General features: G+C 53.5%; 11 protein-coding genes across 11 annotated transcripts; 5 read left to right on the forward strand and 6 right to left on the reverse strand.

Moving 5' to 3' along the window:
* Positions 1-15: 15 nt before the first annotated feature.
* Positions 16-1622, reverse strand: BKA58DRAFT_104162 (ribonuclease T2-like protein). The gene is made up of 2 exons (XM_046163798.1): positions 385-1622; positions 16-326 (listed from the first exon to the last, which is right to left on the reverse strand). The coding sequence occupies exons 1-2, from the start codon at positions 1222-1224 to the stop codon at positions 183-185; spliced, it is 984 nt and encodes a 327-aa protein (XP_046029674.1). The 5' UTR covers positions 1225-1622; the 3' UTR covers positions 16-182.
* BKA58DRAFT_104155 (beta-lactamase superfamily domain-containing protein) lies at positions 1623-3239 on the forward strand. The gene has a single exon (XM_046163797.1). The coding sequence runs from the start codon at positions 2021-2023 to the stop codon at positions 3167-3169; it is 1149 nt and encodes a 382-aa protein (XP_046029675.1). The 5' UTR covers positions 1623-2020; the 3' UTR covers positions 3170-3239.
* On the reverse strand, positions 3233-5128 carry BKA58DRAFT_355311 (P-loop containing nucleoside triphosphate hydrolase protein). Its single transcript, XM_046168636.1, has 3 exons — positions 4878-5128; positions 4711-4825; positions 3233-4664 (listed from the first exon to the last, which is right to left on the reverse strand). Exons 1-3 carry the CDS (start codon positions 4970-4972, stop codon positions 3555-3557), a joined length of 1320 nt encoding a protein of 439 aa, XP_046029676.1. The 5' UTR covers positions 4973-5128; the 3' UTR covers positions 3233-3554.
* A 95-nt stretch (positions 5129-5223) lies between these two features.
* BKA58DRAFT_104211 (T-complex protein 1 subunit delta) lies at positions 5224-7495 on the forward strand. The gene is made up of 6 exons (XM_046163799.1): positions 5224-5354; positions 5404-5455; positions 5511-5533; positions 5586-5615; positions 5663-6499; positions 6547-7495. Exons 1-6 carry the CDS (start codon positions 5301-5303, stop codon positions 7150-7152), a joined length of 1602 nt encoding a protein of 533 aa, XP_046029677.1. The 5' UTR covers positions 5224-5300; the 3' UTR covers positions 7153-7495.
* Positions 7496-9120: 1625 nt separating this feature from the next.
* BKA58DRAFT_378085 (uncharacterized protein) lies at positions 9121-11496 on the reverse strand. The gene is made up of 2 exons (XM_046169670.1): positions 11089-11496; positions 9121-10926 (listed from the first exon to the last, which is right to left on the reverse strand). Exons 1-2 carry the CDS (start codon positions 11487-11489, stop codon positions 9546-9548), a joined length of 1782 nt encoding a protein of 593 aa, XP_046029678.1. The 5' UTR covers positions 11490-11496; the 3' UTR covers positions 9121-9545.
* An 851-nt stretch (positions 11497-12347) lies between these two features.
* BKA58DRAFT_104258 (ELMO/CED-12 family-domain-containing protein) lies at positions 12348-14962 on the reverse strand. Its single transcript, XM_046163800.1, has 4 exons — positions 14449-14962; positions 13293-14389; positions 12982-13244; positions 12348-12898 (listed from the first exon to the last, which is right to left on the reverse strand). The coding sequence occupies exons 1-4, from the start codon at positions 14713-14715 to the stop codon at positions 12426-12428; spliced, it is 2100 nt and encodes a 699-aa protein (XP_046029679.1). The 5' UTR covers positions 14716-14962; the 3' UTR covers positions 12348-12425.
* Positions 14963-15175: 213 nt separating this feature from the next.
* BKA58DRAFT_104284 (uncharacterized protein) lies at positions 15176-16069 on the forward strand. The gene is made up of 2 exons (XM_046163802.1): positions 15176-15433; positions 15487-16069. The coding sequence occupies exons 1-2, from the start codon at positions 15279-15281 to the stop codon at positions 15965-15967; spliced, it is 636 nt and encodes a 211-aa protein (XP_046029680.1). The 5' UTR covers positions 15176-15278; the 3' UTR covers positions 15968-16069.
* A 101-nt stretch (positions 16070-16170) lies between these two features.
* BKA58DRAFT_398848 (uncharacterized protein) lies at positions 16171-19524 on the reverse strand (the record flags this gene model as incomplete). The annotated part of the gene is made up of 4 exons (XM_046171508.1): positions 16171-16705; positions 16761-17881; positions 17927-19458; positions 19515-19524. 4 exons carry the CDS (start codon positions 19522-19524, stop codon positions 16171-16173), a joined length of 3198 nt encoding a protein of 1065 aa, XP_046029681.1.
* A 508-nt stretch (positions 19525-20032) lies between these two features.
* On the forward strand, positions 20033-21646 carry BKA58DRAFT_104277 (RNA binding domain-containing protein). Its single transcript, XM_046163801.1, has 3 exons — positions 20033-20296; positions 20350-20844; positions 20894-21646. Coding segments are annotated over exons 1-3 (957 nt in total). The 5' UTR covers positions 20033-20294; the 3' UTR covers positions 21354-21646.
* A 117-nt stretch (positions 21647-21763) lies between these two features.
* On the forward strand, positions 21764-24236 carry BKA58DRAFT_378091 (uncharacterized protein). The gene is made up of 2 exons (XM_046169671.1): positions 21764-22076; positions 22142-24236. Exons 1-2 carry the CDS (start codon positions 21906-21908, stop codon positions 23900-23902), a joined length of 1932 nt encoding a protein of 643 aa, XP_046029683.1. The 5' UTR covers positions 21764-21905; the 3' UTR covers positions 23903-24236.
* Positions 24237-24268: 32 nt separating this feature from the next.
* BKA58DRAFT_466478 (Dolichyl-phosphate-mannose-protein mannosyltransferase-domain-containing protein) lies at positions 24269-27235 on the reverse strand. The gene is made up of 4 exons (XM_046175014.1): positions 27085-27235; positions 26730-27021; positions 25034-26666; positions 24269-24940 (listed from the first exon to the last, which is right to left on the reverse strand). The coding sequence occupies exons 2-4, from the start codon at positions 26997-26999 to the stop codon at positions 24525-24527; spliced, it is 2319 nt and encodes a 772-aa protein (XP_046029684.1). The 5' UTR covers positions 27000-27021; positions 27085-27235; the 3' UTR covers positions 24269-24524.
* Between the last annotated feature and the right edge of the window lie 169 nt (positions 27236-27404).

Genomic DNA, 27404 nt, shown 5'->3' on the forward strand with positions numbered 1-27404 from the left:
AGTGGCACCTTAAACATGCGTCTCAATCTAAAGTAAGGGCTTAGAGGGCTGTGTACCTGGGCGTGATGTGCTCAAGGGCGACGCTCAAGGCAAAAGGGCAAAAGCGAAAAGTGGCATCTTCTGCAAACGCAGATTGATTAATGTTGATCATTACAATACATTCCAAACCCTGCTACGTCGTTTTAAAATGGAACAGTAGGAGCCTTCTCGGACCCGTTGGTCCTCTCCGGGTAGTGTATCGCGCCTTCTGAAGTAGCGCAGTTAGTCAGGTAGGTAGCCGAAGCATTAACGGGAATGGCATTGCCTTCCTGAGGGCGACCGTAGACCTAACCGCATGTTAGCACTCATCTCATCTTCTCCTGCGCACAATCAGGGAATACTCACGTGCTCATAGTACCAAACCTCGTTCAAGATAGTGTACCCTCTATCTGTCGTGTTCTTTCCAGCATCAGTAGCATTGTACCTGGGACCCGAGCAGCCCAAGAAAGGAATACCGCCGTGCTGCTCGTACAGAACATCTACGAGATCGGAGTACGAGTACGTGGTTGAGTTGGAAGGCGTGATACCCTCAGCAGCCAGCCAATCGAAAGTAGGGAACCTCTTGTAGTACTTGATAGTCGTCTCGAAGAAGTCAACAACATCTTCGTGCTCACGGTACTGCGGGCCATAGCAAGGGACGTTGAAGGTAGAGAAGCAGGTGGCATGCTTGGAGAACTCGTGGCCCCAGAAGCCAGGGTTATCTTGCTGCCACGCGATCCAGTAGGTGTTCATGTATTCCAAGAGGTCGTAGCGGCCGAATGGCTCGAGAAAGGTGCCGATGTTGGAGCCGTTGTAAGGTGGGACAAAGGTTCCGTTTGGTAGGCCATTGGTTGTGTTCGGTCCGGGAATTGGGTCGTATTGGCGGCTCAGGTCGCAGTACTGTGTGTAGCTACCGTTGCAGAAGTCGGGCCAGAGGCCATGGAGCGTCCATGTGTCGGTAGGGAGAAGCTGGCCTTCAGACTCGCGACCGGTGTATGTGTTCCAGAATTGAGTGCTCAGAACGAGCCCACCGAATGTCTCAACGCAGCATGAGTCGACCTTGGAGGGATCTTGCGACGGGCAGGACAGAAGCGGTTCTTGTAGTTGGCAGGTGTGGTTCAACGGGCTTTGGTCGGGATACAGTTGTGCGTTTGCCGTTGTGGCCAGTAGAGCCGCGGCGCCGGCCTTGGAAAAGGTACCCTTCATCTTGCCTTGACTATAGTGATGAAAGATTGATAGACGCAAAGGTGTACTACAAATTCAACAACGCTGGGAACCCGACATCTATAAAGCTCACAGAATTTTGGCCACGGCGTACCCAGCCCGCTGCAGCCCCAGCCGGTCCTTACCACATGTAGAAGGTACATCTTCCAGACTCCTGGTTAGAGCTCCGGCGGCGGCGATGAGCGAAAGACGAACAGTACCTGCATGTAAGCTAGACGGGCTCACGTGTCGGTCCTATTGGATGATAAGAGAACAAGGCTACGCAAGCCGCGCCTTGGTGCTTGTACCCACTTGAGCTGTCTCCGAGGCCCATGATGCTGGAGATGCGCGTTGGGATGTGAGATTGGTGGGTAGGGCCAGCCACAATTGCGGCTTTTGTTCTCTGTGCAAAAAGAGTCGTGGATTACGTCTCGAAGGATTGCTGGGGCAGAACGTGGGTTGCTCGATAGGTGACAGGGTCTGGCTTGGTCGGACCTGCTCGATGACGCCCCACGACCAGACACGCCTGAACGCGACAGCTGCATCGACATCGCTGCGAGCGCAGTGAAGTCATCGATGAACGTCTCGAAGGTTTCTCAGCCCTAGACGACCCTCGAGTCCCAAACGCGCCTCCAACGGTCGACCGGACCAACCCGACGTCCGATGAGCACTGCCTATCTCCGCCTCCACGCCCGCTATTCGTCGTCATAGTCTCCTCTACACGACAAACAGCCATGCGCGCCCAACTCAAGCCCTTTGCATCCTCGCGCCGTTTTTTAGGCACTACCAAACATCGAGAATGCCTCCCTCATCCTCCATAACACCGCTGCCGCCGCACAAGCCTGACACACACACGACAGCCCACCACGTCGGCAAGCCACCCACCAGCTTCAAGAACCCATGGCCCTCGTACAAAAACGACGGCATAATCGCCGCCGTCCGAACGCGCTTCAGCACGCCTAAGAACTTCGTCCCCATTCCCGCCGACCGCTTAGGTCTGGTCGACGTGCGCAAACCCGACTTCACCAACACACAGAACGGGTTGAAAGCAACATGGATAGGACACGCGAGTTTCTTGATCGAAACAACGGCTTCGGAGGGAAACGAACGGGGAATGCGCATCCTCCTCGACCCCGTGTGGAGTGAGCGCGTAGGACCCTATGGCATGGTCGGTCCTGTGCGATTTACACCTCCGCCATGCACCATTGACGAGCTACCTGAAATCGACGCTGTGTGCATCAGCCACGACCACTACGACCACCTCGACTCGGATACGTTGAAGAAACTGAATGCGAAACAAGGTGGCGACTTACGCTTCTTCTGCGGTTTAGGCGTCAAGTCTGTTCTGACGGGGCTAGGCGCAGGCATCAAGGCCGATCAAGTAGAAGAGATGGATTGGTGGGATGGCAAAACCGTGTTCAAGAAGGGTGCTGGAGGCGTCGAGTTGATATGTACGCCTGCGCAACATCGATCTGGACGCACGCCTTGGAACTTCGATGGCACATTGTGGTGTAGTTGGATCGTCAAGGAACCGTCTTCGTCTGGCAAGAAACTCTTCTTCGCTGGAGACACAGGGTACTGCCACGTTCTTTCCGACGACCAATTCTCACACCACGATGCGCCGCATCCACCTTGTCCAGCTTTCAAAGAAATCGGCGAGTTGTACGGGCCCTTTGATCTGGCGCTTGTGCCTGTGGGTTGCTTCAAGCCGAGGTCTGTTTTGTCAGGTCAACATTCTAGTCCTGAGGATTCTCTGGCTATACATAGGGATGTGAGGAGCAAGAAGAGTATAGGCATGCACTACGGTACATTCCGTGGTCAGTACTCGGCCAGCTACGAACCGGTTACTGAGCCGCCTGAAAGATGGCGGAAGGGTGCAGAGGCAAATGGGCTGAAGTGGGGAGTTGACGTCGACTTGTGTGATATTGGCGGGACGGTTATAGTTTAATGGCACATTTCAGTCGTGTTCGATTAGTTTGAATAGTAATATGACATATACCCTTCCACCTCATACAAGAGAAAAACCAAACAGGCCTAGAGCTTACATTGACGTTGAGTCACCTGCTTTGCATGTGTCTATGTTGATGTAGGCTGCAGACCTACTCATTTTCCTTTCCTAGGTTGACGTACTTCTTATATGAAGCACATATCATATCGACAGAGCACATGCACCAACATGACTTCATTGCAGAGAAGAAGATGATTCGAGAAATGCATTATGTCCTTATCCATCTAAGTGGAAGAAAAGCACCATCGTGAATACTCATACAAAACCAGTGCTGCTTCTAATGTAAATACATAAGCTGCTCTCAACGCACCTTACGTGGGGCCGTCTAGTTGTACTGAGCGTACGCTGCAGTGCTGTTGAACTTCATGTTGGACTTGATGACCTTCTCCACAGCATCGAGAAAGTCCTTTTCCGAAGCCACTTTGCGCCTCAAACGTATTGCGAACATCCCAGCCTCTGTAGCCACACTCCTCAATTCGGCACCTGTGCTGTTGGGGCAGAGACGAGAGATGAGCTCCCAACGGATGTCGCGCTCTACACTCATGCTCTTTGCGTGGATACGGAGAATGTTGGCGCGGCCCTCCATGTCGGGTAGCGAGAACTCGATCTTTCGGTCGATACGTCCGGGACGCATAAGGGCTGGGTCGAGGGTTGAAGGCCTGTTGGTCGCAAACATGACCTTGATGTTACCACGAGCATCGAAACCATCCAGTTGTGTAATAAGCTCCAACATAGTACGCTGTACCTCGTTGTCGCCTCCAGCACCGTCATCGAAACGAGCGCCACCGACAGCATCGATTTCGTCGAAGAAGATAATACACGCCTTCTTTGTTCGCGCCATCTCAAACAGCTCGCGCACCATCCTGGCTCCCTCTCCGACGTATTTCTGGACAAGCTCTGAACCGATAACTCGGATGAAGGTGGCGTCGGTTCGGTTGGCAACAGCTCGGGCGCAAAGGGTCTTTCCAGTTCCCGGGGGACCATAGAGAAGAGCACCCTTCGGGGGGTCGATACCCAGGTTGACGAAGCGCTCTGGTGATAGCAGGGGCATCTCGACGACCTCTCGTAGCTTCTCAATCTGCTCTTTGCAACCTCCAACATCTCCGTATGTGACATCGGGCTTGTCCTCAACCGTCATCATGGTGACCGAGGGGTCGATCTTTGGCGGCAGGGGAAGCAGAATCTGGTACTTGTTGCGGTCGACACCCACCCGCATGCCCTCCTCGATGTCGGTGGGTGAGACGCGTTCCCCGAGGTTGACGACGAACTTGGCGATTTGCTTGACGTTGATGACATATTTGCTCTTCTCCGAGTCCTTCTCGTCCTGTATTATCTTGGTGCATCGCGCGACCTGGAGGGGTTGCTCTTCTTGCATTCGTTGGCGGTCGGCGGCGATATCCCAGAGATGTGGAGGTGCGAGACCGGTATCTGATTCCTGGAGGCGTTAGTCGAGCATGGAGGGAGGGTGAAGGAGTCAGTACTTTGACGCCAATCTTCTCGTTTATCGTCTGCTGCTTGTCCTTGATCTCCTTCTCGAGCTTCTTGAGTTCGGCGCCGTAGGGTGCCGCTCCGTATGTCTTCAACACCTGGATGTCCCTGTGATGCCATTAGCCCATGTCTGCTTTGAATGTGGCTTGGCGCCTCCTACTCATCAGTCAAAGGTGTGATCTTCTTCTCCTCAACCTCGTCGTCGGCGAAGTTCTTCTGGTACTTCTCCCAGGACTGGCCTGTGGCTGAAGGCATGCTTGCGGAGTGGGCGGCGACTGTCGTGTGGCCGAGATAGGGTTCGGAGTATGCGTGCAGTCGAGTTGTGGATGATTCCGGGTAGGAGCGACAGCAGGAGCGGATGCGGCGACGGGGGCGAGTGTATGGGGTTGGTTGTTGTGTACTGGATGAAGGTGTGTAGCTGTGATGCGGCAATGGGCCCGGCGAGTCGGAGCTTGTGGATTGGCCGTGCGCTACGTCTATCGCGTTCTCGAAATATTGTCAGTTCGCGTTCAGGCACCACAACTTCCCCGCCAAACTCTCACGATACCCCTCTTTTAGCTTTGTTCCTCCTGTATACTGAAAGATGGCTGCTCAAGTTGCAAATGGCGGTACCGGTGGCGGCAACACTGCCTTCAAGGTGCGCCCCATACTCTGAGCTCTGAAAACATTGACTGACTTTGGCTCAGGACAAGGAGAAGCCCAGAGCTGTTCGCAGCGCCAACATCATTGCCGCAAGAGGTACAGAACCTACTCATCCCCTTTTAGGAGCATCTCGCTAACTCGAATTGTGCAGCTGTGGCAGATGCGATCCGAACTGTATGTCCCACCACGAGGTGCGGGGAAGAGATGAATACTAACTTTTTGGCAGTCTTTGGGACCAAAGGGCATGGACAAGATGGTACGATACAGGCGCAAATCTCCAGCCATCACAACTGACTTGTCCAGATCCAAACCAGCAAAGGCCAGACCATCATCACAAACGACGGAGCCACCATGTTGAACCAGATGAGCGTTATGCATCCCTCCGCGAAGATGCTCGTCGACCTCGCACACGCCCAAGATATCGAAGCTGGAGATGGTACAACGTCGGTCGTAGTCATTGCTGGCAGTCTGTTAGGCGCTGCTGAGAGGTTATTGGGCAAGGGCATCCACCCCACAGTCATATCAGAGGCTTTCCAACGGGCAGCGCAGGAGGCGATATCGATATTGACCGAGATGGCCATTCCCATCTCGCTCACGGATAGGCAGACGCTCCTCAAGACCGCCACGACCGCACTCTCTTCCAAGATCGTCGCTCAGGAGCCCAAGCTACCCATCATGGCGGTGGATTCAGTCCTCAAGGTCATCGACCCCAAGACTGCTGACAACGTAGACTTGAAGAACATCCGCATGATCAAGAAGTCAGGCGGTACCATCGAAGACAGCGAGATGATCGACGGACTGGTTCTCAACCAGCCTGTAGTCAAGAGCGCCGGTGGTCCCACATTGAAGGAGAAGGCACGGATAGGTCTCATTCAATTCCAGTTGAGCCCACCGAAACCGGACATGGAGAACCAGATTGTCGTCAACGACTACAGGCAAATGGACAAGATCCTCAAGGAGGAGCGAACATATCTGCTGAACATGGTCAAGAAGATCCAGAAAGCCAAGTGCAACGTCCTGTTCATTCAAAAGTCAATCCTCCGGGATGCAGTCAACGACCTCAGTCTGCACTTCTTGTCTAAGCTGAAGATCCTAGTCATCAAGGACATTGAGCGTGATGAGATTGAGTTCATTTGCAAGGTGCGTATGAGAAGCGATTCACATGTAACGAAGCTAATGCACAGTAGAGCACTGGCTGCAAGCCTATTGCCGATATCGACTCGTTCACAGAAGACAAGCTCGGTTCGGCAGACCTTGTCGAGGAGGTACAGGCATCGGGCGCACGATACGTCAAGGTTTCGGGCGTCAAGTCAGCAGCCAACACTGTCTCCATCGTCTGCCGCGGTGCTAACAACCTCATTCTGGATGAGACCGAGCGATCTCTACACGACGCTCACTGCGCCATCCGCTCGTTGGTCAAGAAGAAGGCGCTACTTGCTGGTGGCGGTGCCCCGGAGATTGAGATTGCGCATCAGCTGTCACTCAAGGCTCGTGAGCTCTCCGGCACTGAATCTATTTGCTGGAAAGCTTTCGCCGATGCCATGGAGGTCATTCCGACAACACTGGCGGAGAACGCCGGTCTGAACAGCATCAAGGTCGTCACAGAGCTAAGGCATAGACACGCACAGGAGCAGAAGAATGCTGGTATCAGCATCAAGAGCGGGGGTGTCAAGAACGACATCAGCGAGGAGAACGTACTGCAGCCACTGCTAGTCAGCACCAGCGCTATCGAGCTTGCAGCCGAGACCGTCAAGATGATTCTGCGAATCGACGACATCGCCTTGTCGAGGTAAAGAACTGCAAATGCATTGACTTGGCAGCAAAAGAAGCAGGATACCACGAGTAATGAAAAATTCGAACAACTGTTGATGCCAAATAACTATTTGGAATGTGATGACTTTGCATGTGAAGGTTACGCGTATATTGCGTTCAATGCATGAACGGTGCAATTAAAACCTGCACGTGGGGGAGCATGGGACTGCAGTAGCGGGACACGTCTTTCTCTGCAGAGAGTCCAGAGAGGTTAAGCCGTGGATCACTTTTCTTCTTCCAGATGCCGGATTCGGACCACTGTGATCCTGGGGTATGCACCTGAAATGAGCAACGTTTTCAACTTGACTCGTTTGGAAAATGGAGAATGCGAATGCGAATATCCGCGCGCGTGACGAAGCAATGGCTTTTGAAATTGATCTCACTCCCGGGTAGTTTCTCCGGCTGTCATCATGTAGACGCAGTGTTTCCATGCGTAGTGTGCCGTGCCCATGAGTAGTGTATGTGTGTGATGCCTCACCACGATAACGCGAGCACCCTAGCCTAACGACTTTGTCGTGCACCTAACATTGAAGAATATCACAGCACGAAAACCATTTTGGTGCATGCAGACGATCGGGTTTGTGATCTTACTGCAGCAGCTTATCATATGACCATCACGCGAGTCAGAATGTTCGCATTCAAGTTTTGATAGACAGCCGCCTCGGAAGTCTGCAGCAACATCACTTTTGACATGCACTCACGAAACCCATGCGCTGGCATGTTGACTAACATGAAAATGATCATCAACACGTTCAATAAATCTTACATCCGACTCCGGCTACACTCGCGCGCGTAACATTGAACGTGGCGCGAAAAAGAAAGCAACCACGGAGAACACAGGTACCTCCAGCCGCCGTACGCCGTCCGATGGTATTCCTGCACATTCGCATTACAACGATGATAGACGTATGCGGTACCTTTTCTCCATTTTTCCTTTTCCCGTCGATCAGCCAAAGCCACAGCACATGACCTGCAGTACCCCAGACCCTCCATCCATCTCACACTCGCAAACTGCGCGTACGTAAACAGCATCAAACCACCTCAACCCAATGCGTCACCGAACCCGGAAAACCACATTCGTTCCAGACCCCGCTACATGTGACCCGATTGACTGTACGCGCGCGCGCTATCCGCTGCGAACGCAAGATCGAGCCTTGTAGGAGTGAAAAATCTAGCGGAAGCTGAAACGTAGCGTACCGTGGGACGTGTAGCAGTTCGGTTCGGCATCTAGTGAGTTAGTGTACCGGGAACTTGCTGTTCGGCCAGGAACCCTTTAGGAATCCAGAGCCGATGGGGAGTGGAGCCTCACCGGAAAGCGACGGTGGAGTTGGGGGAGCTGGAGTGAGGATAAGAGTGAGTGGTTGTTTCATGTTGGGGCGGCTGATGAGATGTTTGCTGGGTTCTTTGCGAGAGGGCAGTGCGACGTCATTGTTTACTGTACTTGGCCTGGATGGTTTGGGGGATTAGAGCGGTTGGATAGGGAATATGGGTTGGTTGGCTGCGTGATATGTCGACGCGTTGATACGACTGAATCTCTCACATGTGCTCAAACTGAGCATAGCGCTGATAAACCCTCTTTCTCATGCGTCATACCTCGCCACCCAAACATATTCTCCTAGCACAAAGAAACGCATACAATGTCTGGTATCAACTACTGCATGAAAACTGTACAAGTACTGTACCGTTGATCTTTGCCTAGCCACTGGATGAAAAGGGAAACATCATACAGCCATCCCTGTCGTTAACATCTATGCGATATAGATCTCTCCGCTGCGGATAATCTGGTTAGTTTGGAATTTTGGCGAAACATGTGGAGAGATAAGACGGGTAGTGCGAGCGGGTAGGTAAAGTTCCGGGAAATAGTGCTGGGAGTCATGATCGCTGGAGGCGATCAATCCTTCGGGAAAATGCAGGTGCTGTGTACTGAGACGCTGGTTTGTATCGGCAGTTGCGAAGCGTAGCTATTGTTGCTTGATGCAATAGGAAATATGCGGAAACAGCGGTATCGACATGGATAGTGAAAATGTGGTTGGATCAAAGCGACAGACCAGCATTGGTTGCTGCCGACTGGGTATCATTCTCGATGAAGTTCTTGGCTAGCTAAGTATGAAGAAATACCAGCAGGGTAGCTGGACATGGGAGATGAAAGGAAAACGCCTCATTCATGCATCTGAATCGTTCGGTTCGTGCATCGTGATAATCGTACAGTCTGATGAGCTTTCGTAAACCCCCGTAAATGTCTAGAAAATGGTTGGACAAGGAAATAAAAGCCGCTCGCTGAAATGCAGCAGACCTGTTGTTGGTCTTTATTAGGAAAGACAGACAAAAAGTACGATATGAGAAGTAGATTAATAGATGTAGGCTGAAATGGTGATCAGCGACTGGTGGCCTTGAGGCTGGCACGCTTCAGTAAGCGGCTTACGAGGTTTCCGCGCGGTTTGGGCTTGACGTAGAAGGCGCCCTTGGTACCGGTCATGTCGTCAGTGAAGACGAGATCTTCTAGTGCCAGAGGATCGTCTCTGGAGGTTTTCGGGCTCGAGCTGGAGCCTTGCCAGCCGTAGAGTTGATCTTCGTCAGCTCGTAAATCGGGCCGGGTCAAGGTCATGCGGAGTGTCATTTCTCGATGAAAGTGCCCATTGGCGGAGTGGACAGGCGACGGAGCTGGCGAGTCGACTGAGAACTTGCGGTGCGAGAACTGGCGGGAGTGCATGCGGAAGGACAGGCCGGTGCTGGAGGGAGTGGCGGGTGAGTCCATGTCGGCTACAGAGCCAGCATCGGATTCCAGACCCTGGTTCTCATTTGGATGGTCTTCGAAGAAAGACAGCTGTCCGTCCCTGAGGAAGGTGTGCATGTCTCGGCTAAACTTGCGAGCATGGCTGTCAATCTGTGGCAGCTGAAAGTGCGGTGCAGCGGCGCCGTTTCCTGTGGACGATGGGAAGCCAAATTCAATCGCTTCATCGAACTTTTGGGGAGATGCAAGATACATGCGCAACTTTTTTCTCGCCTCTGGATCTTGGTAGTGTGTTGCTTCGGGGTCGATCGTGAGGGCTGGGGGCGTAGACGGCATCATGTGGCCCGCAAGAGAAGAAGAGTGGGCACGTTGGTGAAGTCGGTTTGGCCTGGCATTGAAGAATGGAGGATCCGCCGTGTATGAAGATCCAAGGCGGACCGGATGCGACGTGAGGGACATGGTCCGTCTCATATCTGCCATTGAGGTTTCCCTCCGGTGGAAGATGGGCGTGGCCATTGTGTCGAGATACAGTAAATGGGCGTTTCGGTCCTTGCTCGTGTTTGATGTAAGAGAAGGCCCGAAAGTCGGACGGGAAGGGCTGATGGTCGAAGAGGCCGAAGATGAACGTCGTCGTGAGCGGCCGCGTTCCGGAAGGTCGACGGTGGAGTGGGAAAAGTCGAAGTGGAAATCGTTGAAGCGTTGTTGTGCCCACTCGGGATCCTGGTCGTCGGGAAGGAACGCCTGTTCGTGCGTTCCTTGGAGGAGTGCCTGCTCTTCGCGGGAAAAATGCTGCTTGCGTACCTTTTCAGGCAAGGAGAGAAAGAAGTCAAGGTCAATGTGGGATAGGTCGTGAGCGTGCACAGCCTTTTCGGATTTGCGTCTGCGTCGTCCGGTGCCGAGAGATAGCGAGGGCCGGTGGGATTTGGAAGAGGTGCTGGCCTGGGACGAGCGGCCTGATGTAGTAGGCTCGTCGGAGGCCTGCTGGGCGATCTGCAAACGCTCCAGGGATGAAAAGTACTTTCTCCTGTAGCGGCACGGATTAGCATTGGCATCATGGCATAATTGACAGGCCCTTCATCTACTGCAAGGTACACAAAAAGTCATGGTGGGGGATTCGGTATATGCACGCGCATAACGCGCCCTTATCACACGTGCGGACAAATCAGGAGCGCGGAATATTACTTACTGAACTGAATACGGCAGGGCGTCGAATTCGGCCTGCCGTAAAGGCAGAATAGTGCCTCTGGCTTTGCTCTTCATGGCTTCGGCTCGGAACTCGACGTCGGCGATGGCGCAACGTTTGGATTCAGGCACATGGAGGCGTGGTTTGCGCGATCGATGCTGCGAATGGCGGCCCTGACGCCGTGGCCGGGCTGGGCGGCGAGCACTTGGTCGTGAACGTTTGGTTGAGCAATGCTGCTGTACTTTCTTCTCGAGGATCGACCGGAGGGCTATCCGAACAGCAGCAAGCGAAAGTCCGAAGAAGAAGGAATTATATGAGGTCCAACAGAACGGCCGCTGGAAGAGAGAAACAATCTGTGGGCTTAGCACCGTACGACTGTCGCTCGCACTTGGGGGCGGCTGCATATTCGTGTCGCGGGATGCTACAGCTGCAGGCTAACGCGCCGCCAGACACGCACTCGCTGCTCTCCACCGCACACCTGGGCCCTAGTAGAACCGTGGCTGATGTATCCGAGCACGCCAGGCCCGCGAGCAGTCGTTGGTTGAGTCAGGTCGTGCAGGCAGGCCTCCTCCCCGCTTCTCTCCACCTTGCCGTCCGCTGTTTCAGGCCCGTGGCCGCCAGGAACACACCGTCAGCGGAGCCACGATGCCTAGCGTGCGACACACCGCTGGCAAATGAGCCCGGCTCGCGGAGTCGACAGATGCTCTCCATCATATTTGCCTGATTAAGCCTCAGCATCAAATATACTTGCTTCTGGAATATGCGTTATGGCGTTACTACCAGGCCGCCCGACTGGCCGGCTCAATGCCTGCGCCAGCGTGTCACGGGTTAATATCGCACAGATCACCGTCGATTACCAGACGCTGTGCACAACGTCGACCATGCGCTGTGTAACGACGACAGGCTGACAACACGCACGCACGCACGCTCCAAACAATCTGTCTAATTGCAGCATATTGCACAGGTACAAGCAAGGGTATCTCAAGAGAAGCGCATCCAGCTCCTGCGCCAACACAAATGCTACCGCCCCCTGCACAGTTCCTAATATGGTTCCCCAGAGAGCGGTACCTGATTCCCAATTGGAACGTCGACAGACGTCTATCCACAAGACGGCGATCGTCCTCCACCCCGCCGTTGCCTAGTTCCGCATGGAGACGGGTTAGGCTTTCGGAAGTGTCTACTTAGGCTTCCCAACATCATGCAGCTTGGACGTTGGCGGCTCCATTAATCTCACCATTACCTGCACAAGATCGATGTTTGTTGTCCAGGACTCCTATCCGTAAACAAGCATTTTCTCGATCTTCAGGCACCCGCAATGTCATCTGCGTTAGGGTACCAAGTCAGTATTGAGTCCGTGCCACAGAGTAAAAGAGAATGCACGTACAGTAGTATTCGTCGTCCAATCCTTCACGGCTGGGGAGCACTGGTTCCTCCAGCCCGACATCTTCGTAGCGAACGTTGAGCAGTCGGATCTTGAGCCCGTAGCCGCCGATGAAGGTTACCAACTTATTGGTGTCGGCAGTAATTGGCTGTTGGTTGAGTAGCATCAGCAGTCCATCAAGCCACTCGGAAGCAAGGGTATGGCTCTGAGGGTGCAGATGCAGCAGAACGGATTCTTTTCGCCCTGCACCTGAGCCGCTGGACGCCTGCCGCGCGTGATTGGATGCGGGCAGGTAGCCGTGGATCGTGATCTTGGTCGACGTGGAAGCCCGCTCGTGGCCTGGCAGGGTTGTGACAGTACTGTCAGACGATGCGGTCGACGGCGCCGAAGCGGAGACATTGCTCACGACCGAAGAGACAATAGATAGATCGACTGTACATGCGCGTCAGCCACCGCAGTAACGCAAACCATGAACGACGCGTGGACGCGTGGACGCGTGGACGCGTTACACTTACTCTTCTCCTGCAGCGTATCTAACCTCGGCTCAGTCGCCGTCTTCTCGTCAAAGTCAGCGTAATGTAGATACCGCCGATTGTGCGACAATCTAACAAAACGCCATGACGAGGGTGCAGAACGATTCAGGGTCTTGCTGGTTACCGGACCCGCACTCGTGCCGTAGTCGATACCCATCGGGAACCACGCGCCTTGTAGCAGGCATCTTATACGCTGCTCCTTGACAAACTGCAGAGCCTCGTGGTTGAGCTCGTCACGGACCTGGCTGTGGAGAGTTAGCTTAGCACAGACTACGTCGACGTATACCGCATACCGGAGATGATGCCCCCATGCATCCTCATAGGTCAGCTCCAGTACTTCCATTTGGAGTTCTCTCAGGCGCTTCAGCTCAAATTCAGCGAGGTCCTCTTCGACGTCCTTGACGTCCTTCGTGCGTGGCGCCTGGCCCACAACCTGTTCAATCAAGATGCGGATAAGCTCTTCAATCTTCTCAAAGTCCTCGGTTTGTGCGCCAGCTACCTTCCATAGTCGGATGAAGGCATTCAGACCACTCGTATGCAATCTGGACCAATGGAGCAGAAGGGGCTTGAATGAGCGGTCGAAGTTGGCCCGCGAGTCGGTATGCCGGTGGGACTCCACATCGTCGAGCTTGTCTACTTCGAAGTGTTCGTACAGAGTTTGAGTGACTGAAAGGCTTGCGCGAGCGATTGGACAACGTTGCTCGACTGGCTCTGCCGACTGCTCCAGCAAAAGTTTTTGAAACCCGTCTTCGTTCTTGTAGACAAAGTCGGTTATGTCCATGAGGCCTAGGAAGCCAGTCGCATCGAATTCCCACGCAGGCGATTCCGTCTCGAAGCCCAGACGCTTCCATTTATCCGGGTTGTGCTTCTTGCTTCCCTTGGGGTCTGATGCTGACTTGTCTGGATTGCTCGCTGTGTGTAGGCCTCGGATAGCCCTTCTGTGGTCAGGGTTCTCTAAGTCGACCTTCTCTTCTCTCCAGTTCCTTAGCAGTATCTTTGTCAAGGACTGAAAGTCGAGTAGTGGATGTGCCAGATCCTGTATCGCAGAGCTCTGCATCAGTCCGTATACGCTCTTGATCACGCCCAGCTCCTGCAGCTGCTTGATGAACTTGGGCCACTCAAAGGCCGCGTCGTTTGCGATGGCATCCCGCATGAGCGCGTTGATGAGCTGTAGGGAGTTTGCGCATAGCGCGTGGTCGGCCGAGGTGATCTTTTCGACAAGGGAGGGTAGGAAGTCGGGTTGAGAATCGACGGCAGGCTTCAGGCGCTGGAAGCCCGTGGTTCCATCCTGGGAGTTTCGGTGTGAGGGGTGACCGACGATGGCTGCGAGCACTGACATGGCGCCGCGATTGACGTTGACGAGAGGTTGCGCGACGACGAGGTCGACGATCTGGAGTATAGTTGTTAGGCCTCTTCAGGGAATCCCTCCTTCCAAGGTTGTCCACTTACCCTCGCGACCAGATCATCCGTGACATGGTCCCATCCCTTATCCAGCTCCAGCAAGCGTGCTAGAGAGGTAAGACAGTAGGCCAGTGTGTTGCCGGTCGAGTGCAGCGCCAGGAACCTGAGCTTGGGCAGGCCGCCTTCGTATATGAAGACGTCGGCAAACGAGGGGTCGCCAATGGCATTCTGCAGCTTGAAGACAGCCATCTTCCGCACCGACTCCTCCTCCGCGCCGAGGCGCGCAACCAGTTCCGAGACATTGACGCTATCCATGGCTCAAGCTTCTTCGCAGGGCAGGGAGAATGTGGGGTAGGCAGGTATATTGTGGAGATCGCGACGGTTACTTCACCCCAAATCACGCAAGAGTCGCGAACATGGCACAATCGGCAGAGACCGCGGCTGCGAAGTTGGCGGGCGGGTTGCTCGCCTCCGCTGTCGTCGATGTTTCACCCTGTCCTGCGCCGGCACGCGTTAGCTGAGTCGCGACCAAAGGCTTGGCGACACGCTTCACGTGTCGGCCCACATGCTGTTTGGCTGCCTGGGCCGGCTAGTCAGGTACGTCGCCGAGCATCGCGCGGCCAACTTCCAAGGGCCGACAACATCCTCCCATCGCCCTCCGGTCCGTCCTGAGCACCATCGCGGCCCTCATCGCTCCTTTCGGCCCATTCCTGTCCCTTTGCTTTAGCGCCGTCGTCTGCGATACCCTTTGTCCTGTTTTGCATCCAAGCCTCTGTTCTGTGTTGACGCCGCCGCTGCACGTTCCAGCTCTTTCCGCCTTTGACGCCGACAACAGCTTCTCCGCTCACCCTCACCACCACTGCGAATTCGCCGCCACTATGGTCTACATCACCTCTGACTTGTTCGGTCCCAATACACCGCACGAGCGCCAATACGACACCGCCACCAACTACTGGCATACCATGGCCCACGATCAACACGCCGCCGGCCTGGGCAAGAGAAAGAGAATGGCAGGCGACGACGGACCGCAACAGTATGCACCAACACTCTATTCAAAATAAAGCTCTACCGCTAACAGCCCAGCAGCATGCCCCGCCAACATCGCTCATCACCCAGTCGCGACTCTAACCGCCTCCATCTCCACAATACCCCGCCTTTCGAAAGCAACAACAACCTACCCTACGCCCTCTTCCCCTCAAGACCACACGAATACACATCAGAACGCCGGCCGGTCAAGCAACTCAAACGCCTCAGTCCGAAAGCGTCTCTCGTCAAGTCAACATCACATCTAATGGACGTCGATTTGGATGCCCCGTCGCCCTGCCAAAATCAATCACACGCCGTTTCTGACCTGCGATCTTGTCACGCCTGCAACAAGGCACCCAAGCGACGGAAAGACCTGGAAAACTACCTCGATTGTAGGAGATGCGAAGGCCGAACCTGTTTCATCTGTGCGAGGCAGTGTGTAGGGTGCAGCAAGGCGATATGCAAGAAGTGCATAGTAGAAGTTGGAGAAGAAGGGGACGCATGGTGTCTGGACTGTTATTCACGGAACCTCAACTCGTGAGTGGTAGAAGAGAAGGTGTTTTGGTTGTTTTGGTTCATTCTAGCAAAGCGGGCGTCCTTGTGTTACTACCAGCTGCATCGAGCGAGACTCTATCGAGCATCATAATGAAGAGAAGATGCCAATATCATGAGTCAAGCCATGTATCATTCATGGTCGGCATCCCATTGTTGAGTGTACACAGTATCCAACAACCCAGTGACGTTCTAATCCTCATCATCTGTATCCCGCTCCTCCATAACACTTTCCTGATCACCCGTCCGGAACCTCAAACGCGAACTGGTCATATCTCCATCCTCAGCCTGGCTAGTCCTAGTGCTCCGTCTTCTACTCCTGCTGCTAACAATGCCGGGAAACAGTCTAGGCTCCCCATCCAATGTGACAGTGCTTGTTGAGCGTGTCAGTCCCTGATCCGGCTCTTCAGGTTCTGTTGGCTGAACGACGGACATCGTGTTAGGATTGACAGTGATACTAGAGCTGGCGCCGTCCTTGGTACCCGAAGGCGAAGCTGGTTGGCCTTGGACACTACCCGTGTCGGTTGTCGAGGCGGAGGGCTTGAGCCGAGCGATTTGGGCTGGAGGTAGTTTGGAGAACACTTGGTTGCCACCGGCGGATGCATGGGTAGGAGAGGTGGGGTGAGTTCCTTGGAGTGACTTCGGCGTCTGTGGCACTTCCGATTGCAGATTAGAGCTGGTGAGATCATGACGTCCAGATTGTGCAGCGCGCGTGTAGCGGTCGATCCTGTTCGGTATTAGTACTAGAATGGGAAGGTATTATTGTCCTGCCCGAGACTTACATAGCTAATTCACCCATGAGCGTCTCGTGTCGGAACGCCTCACGGATACTAGGCACATTGGATCTTGCCATATCGTTACCCGCAACACCAGGGAGATGGTAGTTACTGCCTAACCATTTCTGCTTGACAACATGCTCAAAGCCGCTCTGCTCAACAGAATGCTTGGCTAGCTCGCACATGTCCACAGCACTCAGCTTGTAAATTTGCGCAGCGACGGAGTACTCTTCGATGAGAGGCTCCTTCGTAAAGGCAAACTGTAGAGGATCATCTGTTGAAAGCGAGACGTTGAGACCACGTCTGAAGTAGCTCAGGAACGGGTTACGTTCGTACGCCAGGAACAGTGCGTTGTTGCTAAGAGGCGACATAGCGACACCAATCTGTTCAAGATAGAAGATGTATTGGAGAAGAGGCACCTTACGGAGCAAAAGACCGTGACTGATGCTATGGCAGCATAGTACTGCGGCAGCCAAATGATCGGTGTCACCAGCCTCTCCACAGTGAGGGCGCAAGAGGAAGGTGTTGAAGCCGCGCTGCTTTCTCCATACGTTGAGTGATGAGATGTTGGCGAAAAGGTAGTACATCCAGTAGCTGTAGGGCGGGTTCTGCTTCGTAGCCCATTCGTTCGGGAACGGAAATTTCCGGTAAACGCGTCGCTCGACTTTACTCTCATCGTCGACACTATCGAATCCAATGACCCTTTGCAAGAAAACGTGAAGCTTAGGATGGCTTGATGGATCTTTGGTAACCTCGAACAGTGGCTGGAACACGTTTACAATGACTTGCTGGAAGTTATCCATGAGACCGGTCGCTTTGTACACGTCAAACAAACGAGGTACTTGGATCAGCCAGCGGACGTTGGGCGAGAACAACTTGTTGTCAATGACCCAAGCTGCCAGCTTATCCCACTCTTCAATGTCTCGCCCGTAGATGGAGATGCGCCATTCCACGAACTGGTACTTGCTGGCTTCAAGATCTGAGATGACTTCCTTGGTGATTTCTGCTAAGTATCGGCCCTTGACAAAGTTGTCTGTCTTTAGGAAAATGGTTCGTAGACGTGATTCACCGATCGGGTTATACTTCAAGTTGAACTTGTCGAATCGGTGGAACGAATCTGTGTGAGCCTGGAAAGTCAGCAAAATACCGTGATGTCGGGTACATCTACTCACATGCATATCTAGAGTATCAATACTTAGATCGTACGCTGTCAAGTTAATCGACTCAAAGACTTCCCTCAGCGTGAGGTGTTTGCCATCACGGAAGAGTACCACCTCATCTGGAGACTTCTTCATCTTGGACTTGATGAAGCGCAGCAGATGCTTCTGGTTCATACATGCAGAATGGTGAACGTGGGTGTCGACCTTTCGGACGTTGTAAAAGTCTCTGTGCGGCACTTTCTTGGTATCGGCTGTCTCTTGATATTCATTCAACAAGTAGTAAAGATTGAATTTGCCTTCAAGATATTGGAGCCGACGGAAAGCAAAGCTCTTGCTCGGTCCGTCGGAGGATATATCAAGGATGGAATCGAGATCGATGTAGAATTCGCGCAATGTGGGGATTGATACGATGGGCGTATCCAACTCAGCGGACTTGACGGTCTCGTACACTTGGTAGACACCGCTGCTGTCCAGACGAAACGACATCTCTCCGGGACCAGGTACGGGAAGACAGTCTTCCAGATGGAAGTCCTCACCAATGTTTGTTCCCATCTTGCGAGGTGGTTTGGCTGGTTCATTAGGCTCAAGAATGCCGCTGTTCTGCAAGCTGCTGCCGCCTGCGTTGCGACGCTGTTTAGAGGAGTCGTTCCACACTGGCTCAGGAGGGGTGGGGTAGATGCGCCAAGCTGGATCATCTTTGGGGTTATCGAAGTTGCGCTGCAGAGACAAGCGGATGTACTTGTGACGTAGATCTAGCACTTTCTGGATATTCGTATAGATGGAGCTAAGCTCAGAGGTGATACTGGAATCGTTCATTGCGAAGCCTCCTGCTCCTGTGCCAACACCAATGCCAGCGCCCGCACCGTGGATGCCTTCTTCAGCCAGAAGTGGCTTTTCTTCGTGAGGGAGAGCGGGGTGTTGCGCGTGCGATCGGGCTTGTTGATCAGCTTGGAGAAAAGCGTCGCCTTCGTTGCCGGTACCTGCAGTGTTGGCTCCGTGTTGAGTCGTGTGTCGGCGCGGGTCCTGTGACTGCTCTGTGTGTGACAACCCGATAGGCAAGTTGGATCGATGCCCTTGATTTGCGAGCGTGACATTGCTCTTCCTAGAGCGAATGCTTTCTGCCTTGCCGTGGAAGTCCACACCGTCTGTGCCGCCAAAGTTGGCGGGGAATGTCTTTGCGCGCATAGCAGGGCTGTACGTATCGCCCGCCTGCGAGCCTCCATATTGTGTCTCTAGTTGGTGACGCTGGTAGAACTGCTTGGCCTCTGTGTGGCTCATCTGCTTCTCCGCAGTATAGTCGTAGAAGGCGGTTCGTCGCTGCTTGTCGCGGGGCAGCATGCCATTGTCCTCCTCTTCCTCATCGCTAGTACCAGCATTCTCCTGGGCTGTTGCAGTCGCACCATTGTCTAGTCGTGTGCGCCCGCTACCACCAGCTTCAGTTTCGGAGAAGTCATGGCTCAGCTCTTCTTCTTCAGAGGAGGGGATCTGGTCATCGTGGGCAGGGCCAAAGTCGGGCGACGCGTCTGCATCAGCAGAAAAAGCTCCTATTCCTCAAGTCAGTCTCCAATGGTTTTTGTATGGGGGCATTGAACTGCACTACCTTTCAGCATGGTGCGATAGAGAGGTGGTAGTTGTGGTTGCTAGAGCGAACACAAACTTTAAGACGAGCCTCACCAGGAACGCGCCTCGGAGACGGCCGGCCTGTCGCCTGGCCCCGTGCCATTTTGTGAATTATGGGTTCGATGACTCCATGGTATACTTAATCTGCTTACTGTTCCAGCAGGAGTACGTAACCCATGGCGAGCAAGATATAGAGGCTACAAGCAATCACGTTTCATTTAGGGAAGGTTACTAGACTAGGCCCCTCTATCCTCGGCCTGTGATGTTATCGGCAGGGTCAAGGGATCCTTTCCGAGAGTCATTCTGGCCAACAACAACATTCACTTGCATGTGAAGCCTTCATGTGTGTTATTGTCTTCTAATTCGAATTATGACGAGACTGGCCTGGACTGGGGTAAGGAATAGTTGAAATCATTTGCACACAGGGCAGCTAGGCTTGGGAAGTGCCCCTCATGCCGATGCGAGTACCCCACAAAGTCAGCAAGCAGCCTGTGTTGGGATTGACACCCTGCGAGGGACACCAGGCACTGAATGCATCGTTTTGTATCGTACGAAAGGGAAATCTAGCACAAAAGCGTTGAAATGGTATTCGAAAGGTGCAATACGTCATCAAGAAGTTCAATACATGTCGAAAGCCTTGAGATAACGCCGCTCACGTGCTTAGTGCTTAGCGCGAATCAATGATCCATGCCCAAAAATTTACGGTATTCCGACTTTTAGCAACAAATTCACATTTGCCAACTTCACCCATATCGCCAGAATGTAAGAATCGCCTCGTCCGCAATTGTGATCGTGATCCTGATATGGCAATGCAGGTTTCTTCTCCGCCGTACTGCCGTTCGCGCCATCACCGCGTCGCCTTCCAAGGCGTTCCTTGCGAAGCCGCGATCCATCAACACCATAACCCCCTCGGCTTTCCGCCTGAGGCAACAGCAATGGTCAATTGCGTCCTTCCAGCGACGATTCGCCAGCGATGACGCCAGGACGGCGGACGAGAACTTTGCGCAGACAGCGGCTGAGGCACCGGTCGAAGAGAACCTGACGCCGGCGCAGGAGCAGGTGCAGGCCAAGCCTACTGACGCCTCTGCTACTGTTGGCGCGGATGCATTGGCTGCTGCTGCCGAGACCGCAGAGAATGCCTCGAGGTCACGAAAGCCCCGGACTGAAAGGAACACCACCCCGAACAACATGCTGTACATTGGCAACCTGTACTACGAGGTTTCCGCAGAGCAGCTGAAGCGTGTCTTCTCCAAGTTCGGTGAGCTTGAGAGCACCAAGATTGTCTACGACAACCGGGGTTTGAGCAGAGGGTATGTTAGATGGCCCAGTTTCGGGAAATAGACACTAATCCTCGTGCAGTTTCGGATACGTTGAATTCAAGAATATCGCAGACGCCCAAGCTGCCATTGACAACCTCGACATGCAGGTCTTCGAAGGCCGCAACCTCGTTGTCCAATTCCACGCGCCCAAGCCCAACTCCAGGACCCGTAACAGCGCCTCTGGCAGCTTCGAGCAAAACCCTCCCTCCAAGACCCTCTTCATCGGCAACATGTCCTTCGAGATGTCAGACAAAGACCTCAACGACCTCTTCCGCGATATTCGCAACGTCATGGATGTCCGTGTCGCCATTGACAGGAGGACCGGCCAGCCTAGAGGCTTCGCTCACGCAGACTTCATCGATGTCGCTAGCGCCACCAAGGCTAGGGAAGTCTTGAAGGAGAAGACCATCTACGGAAGGCAACTCCGCGTCGACTTCAGCAAGTCTGGCACCCAAAACCAGCGCGACAACAAGCGCTCGGATTCTACCCAGGAGGATTAAGAGACGAGGATTAAAGGAGGCCAAGGACTAATTACATGCAATGGGACGGTTGCCCCACGCTTCTACAACGAATGATGTATGGAGGAAATGGTCGACGTATCTGTACGACTACACGACTGGGACATGCGTCCTGTCGGCTGCATGCTGTGTTGATAGGTGGGTCTTGTGTATCATAATGGAAGAGCGTCCGGCGTTGTTATATTCCCCTCTTCTTTTGTACATGGTATTAGGGTCTAGGTCTAGAGAAGCAAATCGGTCTAATGAAACTCTTACGATGTACAGCACTTATCCGTATCATGGTGCATTCTGTTTGTTGAAGTTTACCCAAGTGCTGCCGCATAACTCTACTGTGTAAGCTCGGATTCACTCGCTCTGTGTGGCGGTTATTTGCGACCTCGGCCGCCCCGCGTAGCTTCTCCACATGCTGATCAATTAGACCGGCCGACGCGCCTCTGGCACCCGCTCGCCGCCCGACTTGTACATACACCTCCTCTTCACTGTTGATCGCGTCATAAAACTCGCTCACAATTTCACAATCTTCTACCTTTCGCGATGTCTTTTCTCGGCGGCGCAGAATGCTCGACGGGCGCAAACCCGCTCAGCCAGTTCACCAAACATGTGCAGGACGACAAGTCGTTACAGAGAGACCGCCTGGTCGGGCGGGGCCCCGGAGGAATGCAGGAGGGCATGCGAAGCCAGCAGATGGGCGGCCCGTCAGACGGCGTAAGTTGGGAGCCAGAGCAGGAGGGCGAACAAATAGAAATCATGGCTAACCATACGATTCATAGATGATGAATGAGTTCATGAACCAGAATGTACAACTTCCACAAGGGCCCGGTCCCGCGTCTCCATTCGCTATGGAGCAAATGCGACGAGAGTTGGAGCGGACACAGCACAGCGGATCGCCAGCATGGGCAGCAGAGTTCGATCCAGGCATGCAGGCGCCACAGATGGGAGGGCCAGCCATGCAAGAAAGACCAGCAGGATTTAACCCTGCCGAATTCGCAAAGTTCCAGCAGATGAACCCGAACGCGCGGACGGCGAGCCCGACTACCGCTTCTCAGCCTTCGATGACGGGATACCAGCGGCCCATGTACGGAATGGGCATGGGTATGGGCGGCATGGGAATGGGAATGGGCGGTATGGGTATGATGCAGCAGCCATATGCACCACAAAACTTTCAGCAACCCATGCAGGACTCCGGCAAAGGCAAAGGGCGCATGGTGGAGCTCGACGATCAGGATTGGGAGGCCCAGTTCGCACAACTCGAACAGACAGACCAGCAGGACCTGAGCGCTCTTGACGCCGAGGCGAACAAGGCCATGGAGGCAGAGCTGAACGAAATGGACAGGTCAGTAGAGAAAGATGCCGTTGATCTCGACGATTTCGAGTCCATTTGGAAGGGTATCCAAGCTGAGACTGAATACGCTAGGCAACTTGCCAACGAGGAGAATTTCGTCGAAGGACACATGGGCGACATGGATCAATGGGAAGGCTTCGACGGGTTAAACACACACTCGGTCCGCGATCCAGCCATGGGCGACTACCTATTCGAACAAGAGAATCTCTTCAAGAACGTCACGAATCCGTTTGAAGAAGGTGTCAAGATAATGGAAGACGGTGGTAACCTCTCACTGGCGGCCCTAGCATTCGAGGCAGCCGTTCAGAAAGACCCGAATCACATTGCAGCCTGGGTAAGGTTGGGAGAGTCGCAAGCGCAGAACGAGAAGGAGACACCAGCTATAAGAGCCCTGGAACATGCTCTGAAGCAGGATCCGTCGAATTTGGAGGCGCTGATGGGTCTGGCCGTATCTTACACGAACGAAGGCTACGAGAGCACTGCATACCGGACACTGGAACGCTGGCTGGCCACCAAGTACCCATCACTCATCAAAGAGCCACTCTCTTCAGATGCCGAGATGGGCTTCACAGATCGCCACGTACTTCACGAGAAAGTCACCAACCTTTTCATCCAAGCCGCACAACTCTCGCCAACCGGCGAGCAAATGGACCCCGATGTGCAAGTAGGCTTAGGCGTACTTTTCTACGGCGTAGAAGAATACGACAAAGCCGTCGACTGTTTCGGCGCCGCCCTCGCGTCCACCGAATCCGGTGTCTCAAACTCCTCATCACAAGTCCACCTCCTCTGGAACCGTCTCGGTGCCACCCTTGCAAACTCCGGCCGCAGCGAAGAAGCCATCGACGCCTACTCGCGCGCTCTCGCTCTCCGACCAAACTTTGTCCGCGCACGCTACAACCTCGGCGTGTCGTGTATCAACATCGGTTGCTACACAGAAGCCGCACAGCACTTGCTCGGCGCACTAGCCATGCATAAAGTCGTAGAGCGCGAAGGCAAGGAGAAAGCTAGGGAAGTCGTTGGCGAAGGCGTCTCGGATAGCCAACTAGACAACATGATCCACCAGAACCAAAGCACAAACCTGTACGATACGTTACGGAGGGTCTTTGGCCAGATGGGCCGTAGGGATCTTTCCGATATCGTGGGTCCCGGCATGGATGTTGAGCGTTTTCGAGGCGAGTTTGAGTTTTGAGGAGGAGAGTAGCGGAGTTGGTATTACGGAGCAAGTAGAGGTTGAACGTCATGATGATGAGAGTTACGATGATTGGCTTTTGCAGCGGAAAGTTAAGACGCCGCGTAAGGACGAATGGGATGAGGGTGACCTGGGCGATAGCTGTTGCTTTGGCACACGCACTGTAGAGATGGGCTTGGATTGCGTCTGGAAGCTGCATGGAGGCATTTAGATCATGGGAACTGCAAAGCCAATCGCTACGATGTAGATGTCATGCTGTCTTCCACTGCCTCGCATGAGTACAATTACATAGCTCTAGTTGCATGTTATCATCTTTGGCTCAGGCCCTTCGAGAGTATGACAAATGCACTGCAAAGGTGATTTTATGGATCTGTGAACTTATAAATTGATGGCCGAACCATGAACTGTTCACCACCATATTTATGTCTATTACATAGGAGAATATTTGCGTGCTCAAAGGCGTAACCTCTACTCAGCCCCGTCAAAAGAGAACACACTAAAATACATAGAAGACCCTAATCCACACAACCAACACTCCGTGTTGTGCGGTATTTTACCCTAGTTGATCCAATAGAAAACATCCCAACCTCAATCCGGTGCGGATCCTTCACTTATGCTCCATCTATTTGGCAAAGTGGAGGTCATATCCAAGCCACTTCCTCGACTGAACTTGGGGAACAGTAAGGCCAGGGCTACCATACGTGAGCGGTGCGAAGAAGAGGAAGCACCAGAAGGCGGCGGCGAGGATGACACCCATGGCGATCCAGCTGCCCATCAGGCTAGAAGAGGCAACACGCTCGCGAACAGGCTTCGAGTGAGTGCGGCGGTGGCCCTTGACGGAGGCTGGCATATCAGGATCCTGGGGCTCGATGCAGAACACGAATTCTACCAGAGCACCAGTGACTAGACAAGACGCAAGATGCGCGGGAAGGTAGTGATGCAAGAAGAGCTGACGACCCATGATGTAGAAGGGGATGTAATGGGCAGCCCAGGTGAGGAAGAAGAATCCAGTGGAATTGTAGAGACGGGAGCGAGTGCCTGCAGACATGAATGTTAGAACCTCCCCTTCAAATACAAATGCCAATACAAAAGCGAATAGCCTGGGTTTCGTGTATGAAAGTGGTAACTTACGCTCATCGAGGGCATCCATGCCACGGCGGAGAGCCAGCTGGTCGGCGCCAATGATACCAGCAAATACAGCAAGAAGCGAGGAAGCGAGCCACCATCCAATGGGGTTACCCAGGAAGTAGATCTGCTGGCGAGTGTCGTTGTGAGTCCAGAAAGACACACCGCGAAGTAGAAAGGGCCAAGAGATGGGCTGGGATGCGTATGGATGCGAGCTGGTCAAGGCGTTGTTGTGGTAGAACATGGCACGTTGGAGCTCAACCCACTTCCTGAGGAAGCCCAAGTGCTTGACCTGCTTTGGTTCCTTCTTGTTGCGCTCATCTTCAGCAGGAAGCGAAGGAATGTCATCAACATACCAGACATTGCTGGACTGCTGAACTGCCTTGTTACCGTTGATCTCAGCTTGCTTGTAGGCCCAGTCTGGCAGAGGCTTGGTGTGGGTCCACATGGCGACCTTGGTTGGCACGTGAACAAGCTTGAAGTGAGTAGACATGGTCTTGAAATCGCCCTTGCCCTTGTCGACCTTGAGCTCAAAGAGAGTGTCGTTGTAGCGTGCACCGGTTGCTTCGTCCTTGCTCACAGTGGTGAATTCCTGGTTGGTAGGATAGTAAGGAGAAGCAACATCGTGTGTTAGAAGAACCGTGTCCGTAATCAAATGGCGAAGACGAATGACATCGCCGACCTTGACGCGTTGACCGACCTCACTGTCTAGGGGCTTTGAAGGAAGGACCTGCCAGTGGTTGTTGGTGTCGTTATGGGGGTATCCAGTAACCTGCTGTCCCTGGGAAGAAACACGTCCATCATCGTAACGCAGCGGGTAGCGGTCAGGATGGCTGTGAAGGTAGACTTTGGTCTCCTTGTGACGGATGGTGATGGAATCATAGTAGTTGATACCGACGGATTGAAGGCTCATGACATTGTCGCTCAGAGTCTCCTGGAACTCTGGGGTCATGAAGTCGTCACCAGGGCCGGATCGTGTGAGGATGGAGAAGTGGACCTGGAACCAGAAAAGGTAAAGGAAGAACGGAACGATGACCAAGCCAACAGCGCGAGCAGCAAAGTGCTTGCCAAACTCGGCCAAAGTCAAGGCACCCTGTCGCCGGTTGACGTCCATCAGGTCCCAGAGGTCAATCATGACTGGTACACCAATGGAGAAGAACGTGAAGACACCGACGTACTTGATGGAGATAACGCAGCTCAGACTGATGCCAGTCAGAAGGAGCCACTTCCACCATTTCCGCCCGAAAGCATTATGACGCTCCTTGTAGAAGCGAATGTAGGATAGTACGGAGAGCGCCATGAAGAAAATAAGCGAAGCATCGAGGAGAATCAGACGCGTCTGGCCAATGTGGGCGTTATCGAAAAGCATCAGACCGGCGGCAGTGATGCAGGCAGGTAGCGAGTAGCCAGACTCCCACATGATCATGAAGACGATGGGAACGGTAAGAGCACCGAGCGAGGCGGGCATGGCGCGGTATGCGACATACGGGACCTTGTTGGTAATGTAGGAATCGCCAATGTTCTCAAACAGGAAGTCGCCCTTGTATCCGACGAGCCAGCCAGCGAAGGCAAAGAGGAGCTTTCCGAGGGGAGGATGGACATCGAAGAAGTAGGTTCGTTGCAGGTAGTAGGAAGCGAACTATGTGCAATTAGCGATCTGTACATGCCTCGTGTCTCTTTCTGTCTTCAATGATATACACACCTTTCCAAAGTGCACCTCATCGAACACAACCTGATCAGGATGTCTGATGCCCCAGAACCGCGTAATGAAGGCCAGAACGGTCATTACGGCGATAGCGAGCTTATAGTCCCATTCTCCGCCCTGCTGAACTGGCTTGTATGGTTTGGCTTTCTCGACGACATTGGCGACTTTCTCCTGGACCTTCTCGGCGAGGACTTCCGGGTTCGGTGAGGTTCCTCGCTTCTTGTCCTTGCCTGCGCGCTGGCGGACGCTACCAGCTGGTGAAGACATGGTGGGTTATAGCTCGATGAAGCTACCTGTGGACTCTATCATTAGCTTCTAATGCCGCAACACGTTGAGGGCTACGAGAATGCACCTACCTCCCATAGACAAAGGAACGAATTTGATGGAATTGGAAAGAGAGTTGGGGTTGCGCTCTAAGAACACGACACCTAATCGCGAGTTCAGGGTCCGGAGGAGCCAATCCCTAATGGGCTTTCTCGCTTGCACTTGGCCCCTGCATTAGCGGTCATTGGTCCACCATCATCACAGCCCCCCCCAGCGAGGGGTAACAGAAGTCTGATGAAGTATATTCGTCTATGTGCTCTTGGCATTGGCATCTCCGTGATCTTCGCATGCTCTACATGTTCCCGAGATACCACCGTAGCCTATCTCCTTGCAACCTTGCAAACGCTG

The sequence above is a fragment of the Alternaria rosae genome (genome assembly GCF_020736505.1).
Source record: "Alternaria rosae strain MPI-PUGE-AT-0040 chromosome Unknown BKA58scaffold_2, whole genome shotgun sequence".
NCBI classification, from domain to species: Eukaryota; Fungi; Ascomycota; class Dothideomycetes; order Pleosporales; family Pleosporaceae; genus Alternaria; species Alternaria rosae.